Below are 20,000 nucleotides of genomic sequence, written 5' to 3'. Positions count from 1 at the left end.
ATACACAGATATATATATATATATATATATATGTATATAATATATATATTTAATATATGAATATATATATATATATATATATATATTTTCATCATCATCATCATCATCATCTCCTCTTGCGCCTGTTGACGCAAAGGGCCTCAGTTAGATTTTGCCAGTCATCTCTATCTTGAGCTTTTAAATCAATACTTCAATCGTCCTCTGGTACTTCACGCTTCATAGTCCTCAGCCATGTAGGTTTGAGTCTTCCAACTCTTCTAGTGCCCTTTCGAGCTTAGTTCAAAGTTTGGTGAACTAATCTCTCTTGGGGAGTGCGAAGAGCATGACCAAACCATCTCCATATACCCTTCACCATGATCTCATCCATATGTGGTACTCGAGTAATTTCTAATAGTTTCATTTCTAATCCTTTCCTGCCATTCAACTCTCAATATTCTTTCGAGAGCTTCGTTATCAAATCTATCCAGCAGATTTTGTATATATATATATATATATATATGTATGTATACATATATATATATATATATATATAATATATATATATATATATATATATGTATATTTATATAAATATATATATATCTATATATATATATATATATATACATACATAAAGCTTTCTGTATTAACCGACTCAAAACTTCGGAAGGCTCATCAGCAGTGCGTCGAAATCAAAACACACTGCACCATTCTGTAATGTGTGTGACGTACTCTCGTACTTCTTGGATATAATTTTTTTTCCTTTTTGATACCCTTTTGACTTCATAAGCTAAATTCAGTGATTCCTTTTCTCTGCTTTCACAATTACATTAAACGCTTTTCGCCATCCTTCTGGCTTCCCGGCTTTCAGAACACTTTCATCCCTCCTTTCACGAATCTCCACCTTTCCTATAAATTTTTCATCCAGTTCATGGGAAATAAATAGAAATTAGTTGAAATTAATTATTTGTTTAATATAGGCTATACACCTTAAAGATAGTTCCATGGATGTGAAAAAAAAATGTATCAGCCGGGTTTGAAGCGTTTACTTAGATAATATGAATGAAGATGGGTTGAAATAAAAGGTTAAATGATTCAAAGGTTATGGAAGAACATTTGACCAATAAGTGAAAATTGTCTACAGAACTGTACGGGATTTAATTCCAAGAAATTTTGAACTTTCGTTGAAGATAAAAATGAAAATTTGGATCGTTGCAGCGATGATAAACTCTCTGCGTAGGTATACGAATCTACTGATACTACGGAAGTGTTCTATACAAGGATTCATTCATGATATATGTTGCAGTTGAAGGATGAATGTAGCAATGAATGTGAGGCTATATAAGATTGGTTCATAGATAAGTACGTAAATGGTTTATTTTATATAAGCCCAGATGTATTGGGTTGAAAATAGTGTGGAAATATTGGGTTGCTTTCGATTCAAGTGAATAATGAATAACAAATATGATGACAGTTATCTTGTTCTCATTTTTCTCTTTTAAAACTTTTATTTTTATTTTTCATTTACTCCGTGTATATGTTTTGAGTGATGATGATGATGATATGTTATGAGTAGCAATGTGTTAACGAGTATTCGTAGGTTTTTATACTTCGACAAAATTTTGACTCTATCTTTATTAAAAGAGTAATTTTGCAATCCAGGACTTGTAGTGACTAAACTATTGAAATTTGACTGAAGACTAATAAACAAAACCTCTTGGTATTTTGGTAATAACCCTTCATTGACTTGTGCATATTTCAAAGAGATCCTGACCTGTCTTGCCCTACTCTTGTGACCTGGTTGTATGCCCCAGTAAAGAGTACGAGAGAGAATGTGATTATTTGACTGAATTGCATTAAGTTCCTTCTCCTTACCGTAACTGTAATTTGCCTGTTAATGCCCCGATTCTGCCTGTAAGATCCCTGTACTGGTCTGCCATGCTTTAAATAAATCATGATATTGCACAGTGCTATAGTTCTTGACTGCTTTGTGCGTGAATGCTGCTGAATGAGCTTGGTGGCTTCTGTGAGTGAAGTATTATTTTTTTCAAGCTATTTCTACTTATTTTATATGAGCTAGCGTGACTGGTCATCTGTATGCAAGTACATGCTTGTATGATGAGTGCTTGGGCTCAGTTGCTTGAGAGGAACTATACCAATGTGCTTTGTCCATTGGCCAGCTTTTTATCTGTCAATGTTTGTGATTTGTAGATGTGGACAAGCTGGCAACCACGTCTCGTCCCGTGTCCCCTTGTCCCAGTGACGTCAGTTCTTCGTCTGACCAATCTCATTCGTCCAACTTGTCCCATGTGTCGTCACGGCTGCCAATCAGGGCGTTGCATGTGTCTGGCCCCGCACATGTTGGTTCCATCAACTCCCTCTGTAAGTACTGTTTTACTATTTAATGCTTTTGTCTTTTTATTTCATGCCCCCTAAAGCATGATTTTGCTATGCTTTCTGGTGGGTATTAGGTATGTGCATGCTTTGCTTGATGTAGCACTTGACCGTTCACTTTGTTTAAACTGGCGGTTACTTTTCCAGCATGACCGGCCAGACTGAACAGGCCAATAATTATTCTCTGGTTTAAAGCGTTTTGGATGAGCACTGATTAGCGTGTTGTGTACCGAGATCTGTTATTATTCGGTGGTTTGTATGACGAACTGCTGAAGCAACATGCCCTGGACTCGGCCTGACTCTGTTCTTCTTTTACTTGATCAGTGCAAGAGATAAAGGAGGTGCTGGTTTCCTCAGAGAATACTTGCAAACGTACTTTCTAATTACATATGAGCATTAATGAATGACCATCTTTATTATTTGTTTGTATTTCATTTTAACTAAAAGGAAATTAAATGTAACGAATGGTCCTAAATTTAGCCGGTTGAAATTTTTTATTTTAAATCATATTGCCAAAGTTTTGATTATAAATTTAAAGATTTTGTTTTCGTAGAATTATAGACTGAAGAAAAGTATTACAGTTAATCATAACCAAAATGTATTGATCACACTAGTGCTGATTTTTTAGATTTTATTTTATTATATTGAACGCTAACACATCATCATAAAGAAATATCTTTATGGGCAGTTTTTATTTCTTTTTGTATTTTGCTTTAAGGATGACAAAATGACATTTAAGTCGATTAAATAACTGCAAAATACACCAAAGAATTGCTATATACCTATTTTTATGACTGAACATAAATCCAAGTGCTTTAAGAATAAAATTACTGTGTGTAATACTAATAACTAACTTTCTATCTATATTAATCTTTACTCAAAATACTGTGACTTGTCTATGACAATATCTAATAGAAAAAAACAAAACGGTAAGTATGGTAACATTGTTATGCTTACTAACAACGACCTTGCTAACAACTATAATAATTCCTTTTATTAATGCCTATCGAATGAGCTATTGGTTTTGTTAATGTTACGGATATATGTATATATATATATATATATATATATATATATATATATGTATGTATATATAGGTATATGCATATATATGTATATGTATGTATATATATATGTGTATATATATGTATACATATATGTATATGTATACATATATGTTTATGTATACATATATGTATATGTATACATATATGTATATGTATATATATGTATATGTATATATATGTATGTATATGTATATATATATATGTATATATGTATATAAATGTATATATATGTATATATATATGTGTATATATATGTATATATGTGTGTATATATATGTATATATATACATATATATGTATATAAATGCATATGTATGTATATATGTATATGTATATATATGTGTATATATGTATGCATGTATATATACATACATACATATATATATATATATATGTATATATATGTATGTATATATATATGTATATATATATATGTGTGTGTATATATATATATATCATATATATATATATATATATATATATATATATATATATATATATATATGTTTCAATGAAAGGTTATAGAATAAATGTTCGTTATCAAGGTGAATTCATTTTGTTCCGTAAAAGTTCAGGCTCTCAATGGTTTTATTTATTTTTAAATCTGGGCTAAAAATACCTACTGACTGTTTACGCGTATTGTGTTTGTTTATTCAAAGGTTACCAAATAACTGTTGATGTAATCCATGTTTCGAAATATTCTCTGTTTTGGTGATCCATTAACAAAAGACAATGGATGTTTCCGCTCCCATAATTTCATCAATGATTTAATAGTATTAATCATCGGATATGTTACTTATGAAAATTTATTAGAACATTTATTATTATTATTATTATTATTATTATTATTATTATTATTATAATTATTGTTATTATTATTATTATAGTTATTATTATTATTTCTATTATTATTTCTATTATTATTATTATTATTATTATTATTATTATTATTATTATTATTATGCATTACTATTTTATTTAAAAATACTATAAGCTTGCGATATTCCTTAAAATAGCATCATTTGATAATCGAAAATGAGAGAAGGAACAAAATAAGACGAGAAGAAAACTGGATTTTGGAAATGAAATTCAAATAACAGTACAAATATTTATAAGGTGCTAAAACAATCATAGTTATGTAAACACAAATAAATGTGCTAAACATTAATAATTTTGAGTGTGCTTTGACATAAGAAGACTCAAAGATCTAAGACTATGGGTGGTTGTAGGTAATACTGTAGGTTTTGGCACCCTTCAATGTTTGAAAATGATATGTTCCCTTCTTGTCGTAAGGTAACGGTATATTACATTTGAAATAACCTTGCAGAAACATGAAGTTGTATAAATATTCAAGTCATTTAAATAAGATCTAATTAAAATGAGGAGTCGAATAATACCAAGTACCAACCTCATTATCATTTATTTTTGTGAATGTTTATATATTCTCTCTCTCTCTCTCTCTCTCTCTCTCTCTCTCTCTCTCTCTGTGCTGTTGACGACGACAGAATAGTGTAAGCAACACATGTGTTAGTGTTATTATCTCTCATGCATTATGAAAAATCTCCCGAGATTGTGGTTTACTACGACGGAGAGAGATCATTTGATGAGGCGGCCGGGAGATTATAAGTGCCCACTCTAGAACAGGTTTCATTCATAAATTGTAGTGTACACTACACGTTACAATTTCTTAGGGTTGAATTGAATGTCTTCTATAAATCTCAAACGTTGCTTTTTTTATATAAGAAATTAGATTAAAAGCAGTAACTGGAAGAATGTTAATCTTGAGTGAATATGGAAATTTGCAGAAAATATTTTTTTTCTTTTTTGTATCGTTTTATATGTTGACATCATCAAAGGTTTTGGAAACGTGTTAGCCTTGCATCAGAAGACAAATGAAGATTGAATTCTAACACAGAAAGAGATTTTACGACCTCGACGTTGTAGATTTCGTTTAAGAAAATAAGTTCTCGCTATCTTGCACTGCCACAAAACCATCATTGGCTTGCATCATTTCTCTCATAGGTACACGTCGTCAAGGTTACTGGTGTTTCTATGTCATCACAGTCATTGCACAAGCATAGGTATTCTGTTCGTTGTCTGTATTCATGTATTCGTGTGGTTATTCCTTATCACGATCGTTCCTTCTTTACTAACACCCACAAAAACTCTGAGCCTTATTACTAACTTTTCTTTGTAAAACGAGAAACATATTTCAAATTTACGACTTTTTGATGCACTTGAATGAATGATTGACTTCTTGTTTCTTTACTCGTCCATGGACGTGAATAGCCACAGGCAATCTTTTCATTTGGAACGAATTCATATTTTGCCAACTTTGATGAGGAGGAAAATGGGACGGTCAATTTCATTTTTTACCGATGTGAAACTTGATTAGAATTCTCGCATTGTATGAAAGTTTATTGTGGGACTTCTTCAGTTGTGATCAGAGGGATGATGCTGTCAGTTAACATGATAAATAACTAAATCTCCTTTTTGTGAAAGGTGAAAGTATCGAAACTAATAGCAGTGACACGTTAGGTAGGGCCTTTTACGTCTTGATCATTGTAATGGTAAAAATATGCTTCATGAATCTGCAACGATGGCCATAGTTGGCACGATGTTAGTTTTATATTGAATGAGTTATTCTTCATTGTGGAAGATTTTACCATTTTCAGGCATCATGTTTTGGGAGTGCTGTTAATAGAAATATTCACTTGCTTTCTCATAATCTCTCCTTATCTTGTGAGAACAGGCACTAAATCAGACACAGTTGTAAAATTTGTGTAGAGGAAGAATAGTATTTAAGCTTGTGGTTTACCACATAGATCAAAAAAGGTTTTTCCATTCATACTAAAGAGAACTTTCAAATATAAAACACAGTTTACAAGAAAAAGCTTGAAAGTTTACCTCTTCAGTATGAATGGAAAAACCGGTTTCGAGGTATGTGGTGAACCGCGAGCTTAAATTCTATTTTCTCTCTGCGCAGATTTTACTAATGTGCCTGTTCTCGCTTAATAAGGAGAAATTATGAGAAAGAAAGAGGAAAAACTAGATTTTTTTTATTTTTATGAAGAGCACTCTCAAAACTTAATGCGTGAAAAGGGAAACCATCTTCCATTTTCCATATCAAATATTGATAAATTTTAGTGACCTTGGTTAAAAGTAGGATTTGATTTTTTTAGGTTATAAACCTTGGAAAAAGTTCAAATGTTCTCGTACATATAAAACGCAGATCGCAGGAATAAACCTGGTTAGATTATTTGAACATATTCCAAAATTTATAACATGATAAAAGTTCAAATTATACTTCATAATTCGGAGGCCATTGCAATATAAGAGAATAATATGCTGAAACGTTAGGACAAAGTTGAATGTTTCTATGCCAACCATTTGTTGATTTTTTCTTAAAGGAGGTTTTAGGTTAATGACAGTAGTTCCAAGACCTTGAGTAGTTCCACATGCACATTGAACATGCGGTACGAAAAATATCACATTTTCTACTCTCAAGTTTTTATGGCTCTTTTCAGCTTCCATGCATTACTGGGAATCTATTTTTATCATGGGATTACTATTCTTTGCTTCTAATCATCTTATTACCACTATCTATCCTCACCTTCTCACTATCCTGCTATTCCACCAGTCTCATCCAGTTGCAACCACATCATCTGCAGGTACAGTCTACTTTGCATTCGCACCCTCGTGATCTTGTATGATTCTTGTACCTTACTAAATGTATACAATTTTCTATTCATTGACGTTATCCATAACCTCGGGGGAGGTTTTCTGCTGCCGGGAGGCGTAATTTCTCACGATTTTAGATCCCTCTTTCAGCCCCTCAATGGCAAAGTTTATTCTCGACTTCAAAGTTTGCTGTACACAGTCTCTTTTTCTATACTTACTTCTCTTGGTTAATACTGTATATATATTTATTTTTTCGTTTGTTGCTCTTTATCATAAAATTTTCTTCACATATTCTTTTGGATACCCTAGACCCGTGTGTATATGCTCTGTAACCTTACCCCTCGATTTCAATTGATCACCGTCTCGTTAATGAAACTGTCTGATATGGTCACACTTATTGTTTAAATTTTACTTTTCTTCGTCCAACGTTCTGAGTCTATACACCATTCTGGCAAAATGAAGACACGCTTTAGAAATTCTATTTTGTCGTTTTTCTTTTCAAAATTTACAACGATATGTTGAAGTGATTTTAGCACGCAGTCTCCACACTAGACTGCCTTTTGATAAATGTATATATATATATATATATATATATATATATATATATATATATATATGTATATATATGTATATATATATATATACATATATATATATATATATACACATATATATATATATATCGTCACCCTCATAAACTAACTGCCTAAGTCATTTTCTCCACTTGTTAGGTGTGTGTATATATATATATATATATATATATATATATATATATATATATATATATATATATATATATATATATATGTATATATATATATAATGTGTGTTCGTGTAGTTTCCTGATATTTTCATCTATTGATTTTCATATACCCGAAGGACGCATATGATCTTTATGAACATTGGCACGTAACATTTAGGTGCCACGTCTTTCATGTCAAGTTCGTAACGCCCTTGCATGTTTATTTGCTTCCACATTTTCATGGTGTCTCGGGCCTCGTTGTCCTTGTGGTAACCAACGGGATACACCAAGTGAATAGCCTTCCTTAATGCATGTTTCAGATTGCCCCCCTTTTTTATTCCCGAAATCAAGTTTCTCACAGTAATGTTTCTCTCGGTAATTAAAAGATTCCTACAGCTTTCAAGAGGATAAAATATATGTTTGGAGACATGTACGCTCAGTAATAAAATAAGAGTACAAAGAATTAGGCAATAGAACGACACAATGAATAGGAAGGAATTCCAGCTGCCACAAGAGGCTGACATATAAAAGTCCTTTTGATTAAAGAATAATGGTACAAAACATACTCCCAGATTTGGCTTTTATTCGGCTAAATCTTAGATTATAGTCCTTAATCAATTTTTGTAGATAAGATTCAGAACTTCTTTTAAGATTTCATATGGGCTCACAAAAGATATCAATTGACGTGAGTGATACCGTGATCTACTACGACTCTCGTCGTGTGGGAAAGTTTCTATGAAAGTTAGACAATGCTCCAGATCCACAAATACTCGAGATATTTTTTTTTTTTTCAAATTTTCTGATGAAAACTGCTCCAGACTTTTCCGCCAGGATTTGAAAGTTTCGAGTAAATTTTCATGTGGGTAATGTTCTTATATTCTTTTGCAAGTAAATTTTGTTGAGTAGCTATATTTACTGTATAGTAGCGAATGTTAAGAAAAAATTATAATAATTTCATTTATATTGCGGAAATTTTATGCTTTGTAAATTCTGATTATTTATATAGTCAAGTTTGATTGATAGCAGTATCGAAATAGTTATGTTTTTCATTAATTTTATTTCAATTTTAATTACGTTTTAGATTCCCGTCGCGTTTGCGAAAACAGCTTGCGAGTTTTGACGACAAAAATACGGTATTCCTCACCTAAGGACCATTAATCCAAGAATGTAAACAAAAAGAGGTGTTTTCCATACAATATGTCGTTTTCTGTCACAGTTTGTATTTATTACGTTTAGCATTAATCATGTGTTGACGTAAACCGTAGTTAATGTCACTTATAAGAATGTCACTCGCCCACGGCGGTATTCTGCGTATTGTCAAACTGTGTTTTGCATTTAGGGAAATAGCTTCCTCTGCGAATCGGGAGGGCGGAGCCCCTGGTGATATATAGGAATAAAAGGGGTGATGGTGTGACACACACAGAGGAAGCTTTGATGCTGGAGGGAGATAAAAGCGCCTCCACAAAGAGCCCAGGAATTGGGGGAGATGGGGAGATTACAGAAAGCAGGAAGAACCCAGACACCTCCCTTCCCCTCTCCGCCCCCTCCCCTCCCCTCCCCCTTTCCAACGCCTCTTCTCAGATCTCTGTACGTATTGTCCGTCATGTGAACGTTTCACCCATTATATCTGCCAAGTTTAACCCCCCCCCCCACTTCCTCCCTGCTCAACCTCGGTCACTTCTCCCTTCACCACATCGACATTCCCTACCCCCTCCCTCTACGGCACCACCTCATACCACCACTCTTCACATTCGTTAATCCGAAATGGGCTTAAGGAGGTTTAATTAGGGGGACGTTAAATTATACCGGTTGGCCCTTCCGAATCCTACTTGCGTCAATGAAGGACGAAACAGAGAAGTAATAATTGGTCATGGAAGCAATACCTCTATAATCTGAGTTGATAATTAGTTGTGTGAATGTTTCATTAAATTTAATTATTTGTTTTTATTATATTAAGGGTAAATATAATAGAATTATAGAATATAAGACGACCCAAAAAAATCTGTAATCGACCTCCCTTGAGCGGATGCTGCGGTCATGGTATTGGTGAACTATAGCCGGAGATGTGGTTGGGGGATGTGATGCTAACCCATCTCCCTATTCCTTCGAGCCATCTAATCCCCTCCCATCCTTCCACTCCCCCTTCCCCATTTCTACCCAATTTCCTTTCTTCTTTCCCCCTTAAAGTCGTCTGGCGTGTCAACTCCCCACTCCCTCCCCATCCAGCCCTATGGGTTGAAGAGGTTGAATGACTTCCAACTTTTAACGAGATTGAATTTATGTGTCTCGAGGGGATTGTGCATTACTCGGCGTCTCTTCCTCCACTCGGAAAATGACGTGAACTTTTGTCTATGGGGTTAAGCAAGGACAGCATATATGGCGATAGGAATTGGCATTCTTTCTCATTTCGAAGATGTATCGCGGATGAAAATGTCGTATATGACGTCTGTTTGCCTTTTGGATTTTAAATCACTTCGACTAAATAACAATCTCTAATAAAGACTTATTTTAATTTTTTCATTGCCTATAGTTAGGCCGGTTTCACATACAGTATTTGGATTGAACACCACATCTTTAATGTTAAAGTTTGCCGGCAATGTGATTTATGGTTGTCCATGCTGGAAGCAGTTTCGCAGTATTCCATGACAAAATTAACCTGGAATTTAAGGTAGTTGGTAGTCGATATCTTAATATTTCTCGTATTTTCATATTTTTTCCATATTTTCCGTAGACCACTAAATATTACTTTATTGAGGAATTGAGGTCAATTATGGCAAATACGTTATTTATTAGCCGATCTCATACCCCGTTTTATGATATAATTGTCCATGTACTGTACAGTATAGGCAATATTTTATTTAATAAAAATAAATGTATAGCAATACTTTTGTGTTATCGACTTAACTTTATTTAAAACATGTTTAATGGTGTCATATCATCTAAAGCTGTTTGAGAATAAGATTTTCTAAATCTGAAACTTGATGCATCAATGGCCTCTCATCAGTATGTTGTCTTACCCCACCACACATAGCAAGCACTTTTTGCTCCCTATGAATTTATATGTAAATTTGTGTGTATGTAGACCTATGTATGTGTAGAAATCATGAAATCTGACATGTGATGAGCATAGAATATATATTATAGCCTCGAAATAAAAAGTGAAAAGACTTGATTGGTGTTAGTACTTTAGTCTTATTAGGGATAGCGACGAACTCATGACATTTTGTGGGTCCGACGATGTTACTAATAAGGCGAAAGTACTAACTCCATTCATGTCTTTTCACTTTTCCTTTCGTGTCTATAGTATATACAGTATATATATATATATATATATATATATATATATATATATATATATACATACATATATGTATGTATATATATATGTATATATATATATATATATATATATATATATATATATATATATATATATATATATATATAGTCTGTTTATTTAAGTTGAGTTTTGCCTAAATTTTTCCAACGCTAATTTACAGTTTTTCTGTTTAATTCGAAGCCTGTTGAAAAAAGTTGATGTCTTTTATAATTATATTTTCTTATGACTGTAGATATACCATTATTTAAAATTACTAATACAAATGTTGTTTCTTTGTTGTTATTGTTGATATTAAGGAATTGGAGGACATGCAAACTTTACATTCTACTTCTATATTTTATTTTCCTCAAGTAAGACGTGATTTTTAAAGTCACTCTAGCTAATGTCTTTGCTTATTTTTTCTTTTTTTATGTTTTCTTTGGACTTATATGACTCGTCTTCCATGTAATAGACGGGCATGCTCTGCATATTAATATCTACGGCTTTTGAGATTAAACTCCCTCATTACAATTTAGCCTGAATGCAAGATATGTGCCCGAGACAGGGAAGTCATTGAACCAAACGTCAGTCATTTCATGGTTTAGAAAGGAGCTAGGCATAAGTGCCAGTGCTGTGATAGTCTTATTCAAGCGGGATTTGAAATTCAGCCTTGTCGTTGCATTCAGATGTCTGGAATAAAACAAGACTGTTTGTTTTTAGAGTCGTCTTCTGTTTGTCTGGTTGTGTTTTTGTCTGTCCCTCTCTATGCTGTATGCGTAATATTACCACTTTGAATCGGCTGTGGGAAGGATAAGGAATTATAGTTTAGATTTATTAACTTGAAAACCAGTATTTTCCATCTTGGGATGTTATGATTTCCTTAACAGAAATGATGAGAAGAACTTACTTGTGTTGCACAACTGCGAGAAACCTTTTTAACAGTGAGTGGATTGAAGGTGGCGTTACGCTTAAATACGTTAAGCCAGCGTAACAGTTACACACTTGGTAATGCTGCTCATTTTTCAAACCTCAATTTGATAGGAGTATTTTGTCTGTTGCTGTGCTCCTTAGTTTTTGCTGCTGTAAAGTCGAAATCCCCAAAGATTTCTCCATGAATGTCATTTTTTTTCACATACATTTTGTATTATGTTTTGAACTTTTCATACATTTGGGTAACTGTTTCTACATTTCTATTTTGTATACAGCAGGTGTAGTTTTTCATTAAAACCAATTTTTCTTCCGGTGGTATCCTTTTCTGTCTTGGTAGTAATTTCACATTGTTTTATATATATATATATATATATATATATATATATATATATATATATATATATATATATATATATAATATATATATATATATATATATATATATATATATATATATATATTTATATATATATATGTATATATATATTTATATATATATATGTATATATATATATATATATATACATATATATATATATATATATATATATATATATATATATATATATATATATATATATATATATATTAGGAGTGTAGTAAGTTCCTGGACCGTTTTTGTTATGTCAATGTTTTAAGCTAAATTCTAAATCATTAACCTATGTTCTTAATGGTTTTGTTTTTGAAGAGTAATTCATGATGGCACTGGACAGTCTCTTGTGTATTTCAAAGCGTTCTCTCTTTTTTTGGTCTTTACTGAAAGTATTACCAGAAACATTACTTTTGACATCTGAGTTAAAGCTGCCACCTCTTCCATTGTTACTCTGCGCCTGTTGAGATTGTGACATTAAGACGCAGATCGTAGTTTCTCCGTAACGCAAGAACTTCGTACAGTACACTTAACCCAATTTTATTTCATGCTTTCGTGTCAGATTGGTCTTATACTTAGCACTTATTTTGTGATTAATCGAGGTAATGATGGTGATATTTTTAATAGTGGAATAATTTTCCCGAAAGTTTGTGAGGTGTGTAAAAACTATATAGATAAAAGAATGAGTACAAGAAGGCTAGCTGGATTATCAACAAAATGAATCGGATAATGAATGGAGCAAAAACAAGAGAAAAATTAGCTTGAATCGGGTACCATTTCTTGTAACAAAGTTTTTTTCGAAACTAGTCGCCACGTTTCTCTTTGGAGTACTGTTGTGAGGAGATTGCAATTGTTTACATCTTTTAAGATGAGGAAAGACGCTTTTGTATTGGTGAGTGAATTGAGGTTGTAACACAACGAATGGAGAGCGGAAGCTGGTTGAAAAGGAAAGGAGAAAAAAGGCGTCGGGTTTAATGGTGTGAAGTGAGAATGGTGCAATTTTAACCAATTTTCTATTTGGGAGTCGACTAAACTTTAAAGGGAGTTCCCTTCCTGTGTATTTGTGTGTGCGTGTTTTAATGAGGCTTAATTTCGAGAAAAGTGGAAAGAAAGCATGACTTTGCCCTTAGCATCACCTTGTTACAGTCTGTTTCTCTTACCATTTCATGTGCTTTAGGTCACGTGACATTACAAACTGGGGCCTCTATCATTGTGCAATAGTTTGTTACCTCGCTGTATACGCCTTTAAGCAGTTTCATTTCAGTGCGCTTTTGAAGGCGTTCATTCACCTTCATAAAGATTTCTTTTTTTTTTTCTACCAAAGGAAGTCCTTAATTTAATTGAGATCTTTATCTGTGCGTATGTTTATGAGAGAGAGAGAGAGAGAGAGAGAGAGAGAGAGAGAGAGAGAGAGAGAGAGAGAGAGAGAGAGAGAGAGTGTTTGCCCTTAGTTCCTGTTACCATTTGCTCTGGGTGATACAAATTATATTGGTAATAAAGATAATGATTCGACTCAATAAGCAAAATAGTACAGGCACGTTTCATTTTATCCAAAGGTTCTATTATGAGGGAGCGGTAAGGTTTGGGAATAGGCGCCACCCCCCCCCCCCTCTCTCTCTCTCTCTCTCTCTCTCTGGGATAGAAAGACCATAAACAACCGCGAGTGGAAGGACATGTTTGAGGCTTTTGCTTTGCAGTGGACGAGTAACGGCTGACGATATATATATGCACACACAAATATTTATATATATATATATATATATATATATATATATATATATATATATATATATAAAATTTATATATATATATATATATACATATATATATATATTATACTGTATAACAGTCTGTTTACAGGTATAAACGACACATTAGACTCTGTGATAGAAAATAAAGCCTCAAAACCACGACTGAATGTTCACCAGGAGTTTACTCTTGTGCATTTTGGATATATACATATATATATATATATATATATATATATATATATATATATATATATATATATATATATATGGGTCTGTATATATATTATGTATGATGTATATCACATATATATATATATATATATATATATATATATATATATATATTGATTGATTGATAGATAGATAGATATACGGATGGACATGAATGTATGCTTGTCATTCTCGTACAGTGTATATTATTCTTTAGTTTCCACAAGAGCAGTTCATTAGTGTCAAATCTATTTGAAGTTGCTCTTTCATGTAGGCCCATTTCCGTTCAAACTTAGTGTTAGAGCGAAAGGAAGATCCAGTGATTTTCAGTTGTCCCTCTGAAGTGTCCTTCATCGTGGGCTTCATGATTACACTATTTTAGAAGATGCTCCTTATGACAATAGCCATGAAAATACCTATCTCCCCTATTAAATAAAGAGCGAGTGTCTGGATATATATATATATATATATATATATATATATATATATATATATATATATATATATATATATATATATATATATATATATATATATCTTGTCACGCTAAGCGACATGCCAAAATTTTTGACTACTGGGTCTCTCTCCATCCCTCGAGGTGGGGGAAGAGGAAGTTGTCATACATTGGTAAGATGGGTGAACCCCGAGAGATACACTCAAAAACCACAATGTTCCACAAATTGACGAAACTGCCGTGTTTTAGTTAGGAAAGAGGGATGGGTGGGAAAAGTTTAATATTTAGCCATCCTTTTTGACCGGTTGCGTACACTGGTGGAGTAAATTTAGCGCTTGAGACAAAAAGTGGAAATGTTTACCAAATTATGACATTGTCTTTCATGTCTCCCTTGACTTTTACTGACAAAAGCATTGTCGTTAATATTTTCATGATTTTTATTGATGGTAAATGTATTTGTAGTAGAGATTTGAAGTTATTCGGAAATCATGTGTTTTAGTTACTGTTGACTAATACTATTTACATAACCCCCCTGAGGATTTGAACCCCCCCCTCTCTCTCTCTCTCTCTCTCTCTCTCTCTCTCTCTCTCTCTCTCTCTCTCTCTCTCTCTTTCTATATATATATATATATATATATATATATGTGTGTATATATATATATATATATATATATATATATATATATGTATGTATATATATGTATATATATATATATATATATATATATATACATATATATATGTGTGTGTGTGTGTGTGTGCGTGTCTGTGTGTATATATATGTATATATATAATATATATATATATATATATATTATTTGAGAACAGTTAATTCTCTCTAAGTTATATTAAGTCAAGTATCTTAGATAGTTATTCAATCAGTTTATTTCAAGGTGAGGTATGTAATTGCTTTTCAAAAGTTACCTGTTATTTTAGTACTAGAAATTAAGTGTTTTTTTTTGTTAAACCAATTCCTTAGTCTTCCGCTGCATTTATATGATTCAAACATATAGTGATATTTTTTTTTTTTTAATAACATTTACACATGTAATTGATATGGATTCGTTTTTGTATATTTTTTTGAGTAACGATAATAAGTACATTATTATAATTACCAACGAAAATTAGTCGTTTTCTGTGTTTAACCTAAAGGTGATCAGGAAGTTTTGACCAATATTATTTCACGACTGAAAATTCTAAAAGCTCATTCCTTGGGATTGAAACTCTGTTTAGAGATAAGGTATCTCTATAAATCAATCCGATTTGGGGTTTTGGAAAATTAGATTAATTCTCAGTGAAAGAGCGATTATTTTGGCCTTCGTTAGGCTATAGGATTACCTGGGGTTAAGAGTGAGTAGCTATTAATTTTCTTTACCAGATAACGTAGCCCGTCAATTAATTAAGAAGAGATTAATCTTATGTCTTAAAGGGCGCATTGTTTTCTTTTTTAGATTCCACTGAAATTATTATTATTATTATTATTATTATTATTATTATTATTATTATTATTATTATTATTATTATTTTAGATACTGATATCTAGGTCTTATCTTTTGACTCGTCCCAACAAATCCATAACCTTCTTAATAAATTTTCCAAGGACCGTATTCAGTAAGTGAATGTTGTTTATGACAGAATTTTCCGGTCGTTTATTTTCTGCTTTCTATTATTTTTTTGAAGTCGTCTGTTTGAAATTGATTGATATAAGACCTTAATAATTTCCGAATTATGATGTTCGATGTTATTCAGATGGTTACATATGTTTGAATTTCAAATGCGTTTGATTATATTTGTATCAGTAAATATGGAACCTTCAAACTAATAAATGCTCTTACTTAACACAGTCGGACATAGCAAAGAGTAACAAATAAGAATACACGAGTAAATATAAACGAATTGGAAAAGAAACATGGTGAGGTGTTGCGAAAATTAGAAGGTAAAGGCAATGATATGTGATATTTCCAAGTAGGTTTACACCCTCTTTAAACCTTACAGATTTAATTGATTCAGTATCCAATATAAATCCAGAATCTGTTTTCCAGACATTTGCATTATCGGGAACAACTGATCTTTGGTATTGATGATAATGCTATGTTTACTTTCTTAGACCTTTATTTATTTAACGACTTAGAGGTTTAAGTCATTTGATAATGACTACGATTAAGTGGTTGGTTATTTTCTCAAATATTTTCTCAAGTATTGTCTGACCTAATACTGGAGAGTTAGAAGAGTAACAGAGTTGTGAAGTAGAAACGAGCTGCTATCCCTCCCCGGAATTATCTATCATTTTATAATATTTTTAATTTGTTCCTTAACGATTAATGAAAGCAATTTGTACTTTTTTAGTTGTCATAATATTCTTTGATACCGAGGTATGTACATTATCATTACAGGACCATAAAATGCGTATTTTTAAATACTTTTAACTATTATTGCATCTTAATGTTTATCTTTGAAATTTTAGCAAAGTTTAGTAATATAAATCAAATAGTGATCTTCGCTGCTGAATGAAGAAATTTCCGAAGACATATTTGTGGAGAGTCAATAAGATATCACCAAACTAATGACATAATATTTGGGTTAGATTTCATTAGAGGTTCAAATTCACATCCCTGTATTATCACAGCGACTAGATCAGAATTTAATAGTTTTTTGTTCATTTCCTATGTTGTTCACTAACCTAGCTAGGATGTGTAAGACGAGCTATGAATGTTTAGATATTAGTTTCAAATTAATAAATGTTTTGATATAAGTTGTTTTGATAAATTTGGTTATTGTGTAAATTTTGGAACTTATGAAACTAGATTTTTAGTTTAGGTGTTAGCCAAGGCGGAGGATCATTCATGAAGAAGTATAATCGGTCTCAACACCCATTTCGAAGCTATGGGCGCTCGTAAAAAAAATCCGGAATCAATCAAGGATTTAAAAAGCTCGTAATTCTTCCCTCGTAAAATTTCCCGACATGTCTTACAATGACTGTCATGTGTCACCCACTACATGTGGTCTAGATTTCTTTACAGGGACATGTACTATTCATCTGCCTTTGTACTCACTACTTCCTCGTCGTCTTAGCCTTTTCTCCACTCCCCAATTCTTATCCTTATTCCTCGTTCAAAATTGACACTTTGGAAGTAGAACTGAAAGAAAACACCTGCAAGCAAACTCCTCCAATCCCCCTGTGATCTCATTGACTTTGGTGTCTCATCCGCTTACACGCGTCGAAGCAAGAGGTAGAAGTTGGGGTTGTGCCTACGGCTTCTTTTGGGGGGTTTGTGATATACCTACTGATGAATGCTTGACATCGCACGCGTGTTTTGAGTCTGTCCTCATTCTGTTGTCAGGTTGAAGATTTAACATTCTAAAGGTTTCTCCATAACTTTGTTAGGAGATGTAAGCGGTTTTCTGCATTTTTTATGTTTAGGTATTACTAATATTTATCATCTTGTATTTAGTGAATCTTTTGCATGGAGGTAGCGATTACCCTTCAACAGACCTTTGTGGTGTTCATGATGATCTGCTCTTTATTTCTTTAATATTGCTCTCGAAATGACATTTCGTACCACAAACATTATTGCATTCTAAAGCAAAAAAGTGTTTTTTCGCTTTAAAGGTAAATCTAATTTACAGTGAATTTCTAATCAAACGTTTCCCTCGTGTGTCTGCTTACCTTCATAATTAAGAATGACAGGTCGATTAATTCCTTCAAGGGATCAGGAGGCAGGTTGCAGAAATTTTACATGCATCATCCATTTCACGCAATTACTGTATAGTATTCTATGAGTTATCCCTCTCTCTCTCTCTCTCTCTCTCTCTCTCTCTCTCTCTCTCTCTCTCTCTCTCTCTCTCTCTCTCTCTGTGACATGTGATGAAGCCCTCTGAGTTCTTCCTTTTCTGCCTGCTACATTTTCTCGTTTCTATCCCATATCTTGTATCTTTCAAATAAAGACCAGTGTCATATTTTCCCCTTCTCCCCGAGATCCTCCCGTTCCCCGCCCACTTCCCCGCTAGGCTTCCCTCACCCCCCTTCCACTTCTGCCCCGAGATCTTGTCTTTTGCCATTTCTTCCACATCGGTCCAGTGCAACACCAGATTGCACAACAAAACTATATCTAATCGACAAGGGACAGACTTATTGTATCTTAACTAAATGGTCTTTGATATTATAAAAGTGCGGCTTAAACTGCCTTAAAGACAAAGTAGCTTACTACCATAAGGATTTCCTTTAATGGCAGTAATAATGATAATAATTACTATTGATTATGATTAATAATCATGATCAATTGTTCAAAATGAAGTAAAGTCTGTGCCATACTTATGACAACAATCTGATAAAAGCAGTTTATAGGTGGTCTTGCAATGTTGGTGCCTCTGACGCAAGAGCGCGGAGAAAGCTGCAACAGCGCGACCGGAAGCTGCAAAAAAAAAAAAAATAAAAAATAAAAAGGTGGCTGGCCTGTTATTGCAGGTGTCAGGTAGGTCACATACACGGCGTGAAATTAAACTAAGTGGAGAAAGTATTTACAAGCCGCTCTTCATTCATATATTCTTTGAATGAATGGATGAGAGAGAAGATTTTATTTCCTTTTGATAACAAAGTTAGTATATAGTGTGTACGTTCTGCATCAATCCTTGTGTATAGCTAGGGAATACTGTACTCTTCACAATCTTGCATAAAAAATATGATGTATTCATTTTGTAGAACAGAAAGTAATCTTTGAAGGAAAACATAAGTTGAAAAAAAAAACCTCCATGTAAATTGGCTTCCCTACATTCATTTGACTTAACTTGAATTCTTATTTTAGGTTCTTTGGACTGAAGTTCAAGTGGTCCTAGAAATTATACATGGTTATGATAACGAAATTAAACTTTTTGGAATCACCAAAAAATGGTTTTATACCTCCATAAGCCGGATGCATTTATTAATCATTTCCAAAAGATGAGAAAAAATTTGGAAAAAGCGAGTTTTGACCAAAGATAAACATGATATTGCGTATTTGAAAGTAAACGCCATTAACACCAAATGCATTTTGTTTGGAAGTTGAGAATGCCGAGGTTTGATGTTAATGGATAATGCAGATTATACTCGTGAACTCTGGTTTTATA

The 20,000-nt window shown here is 32.8% G+C and overlaps 1 protein-coding gene across 8 annotated transcripts in view; it reads left to right on the top strand.

Moving 5' to 3' along the window:
- Window positions 1-20,000, top strand: part of LOC137631732 (CAP-Gly domain-containing linker protein 1-like) — a 588,803-nt gene that overhangs the window by 261,798 nt on the left and 307,005 nt on the right. For 6 of the 8 annotated variants that reach the window (XM_068363620.1, XM_068363621.1, XM_068363623.1 and 3 more), the window contains one exon: window positions 2,191-2,361. The exons of the other annotated variants lie outside the window; for them this stretch is intronic. In XM_068363620.1, coding sequence (XP_068219721.1) covers window positions 2,191-2,361 — 171 coding nt within the window. The remainder of the gene's footprint in view (window positions 1-2,190; window positions 2,362-20,000) is intronic. 8 annotated transcript variants of the gene reach the window in all.

The sequence above is a fragment of the Palaemon carinicauda genome, chromosome 40 (assembly GCF_036898095.1).
Source record: "Palaemon carinicauda isolate YSFRI2023 chromosome 40, ASM3689809v2, whole genome shotgun sequence".
NCBI lineage: Eukaryota > Metazoa > Arthropoda > Malacostraca > Decapoda > Palaemonidae > Palaemon > Palaemon carinicauda.
This window is presented reverse-complemented; position numbering and strand designations above follow the sequence as displayed.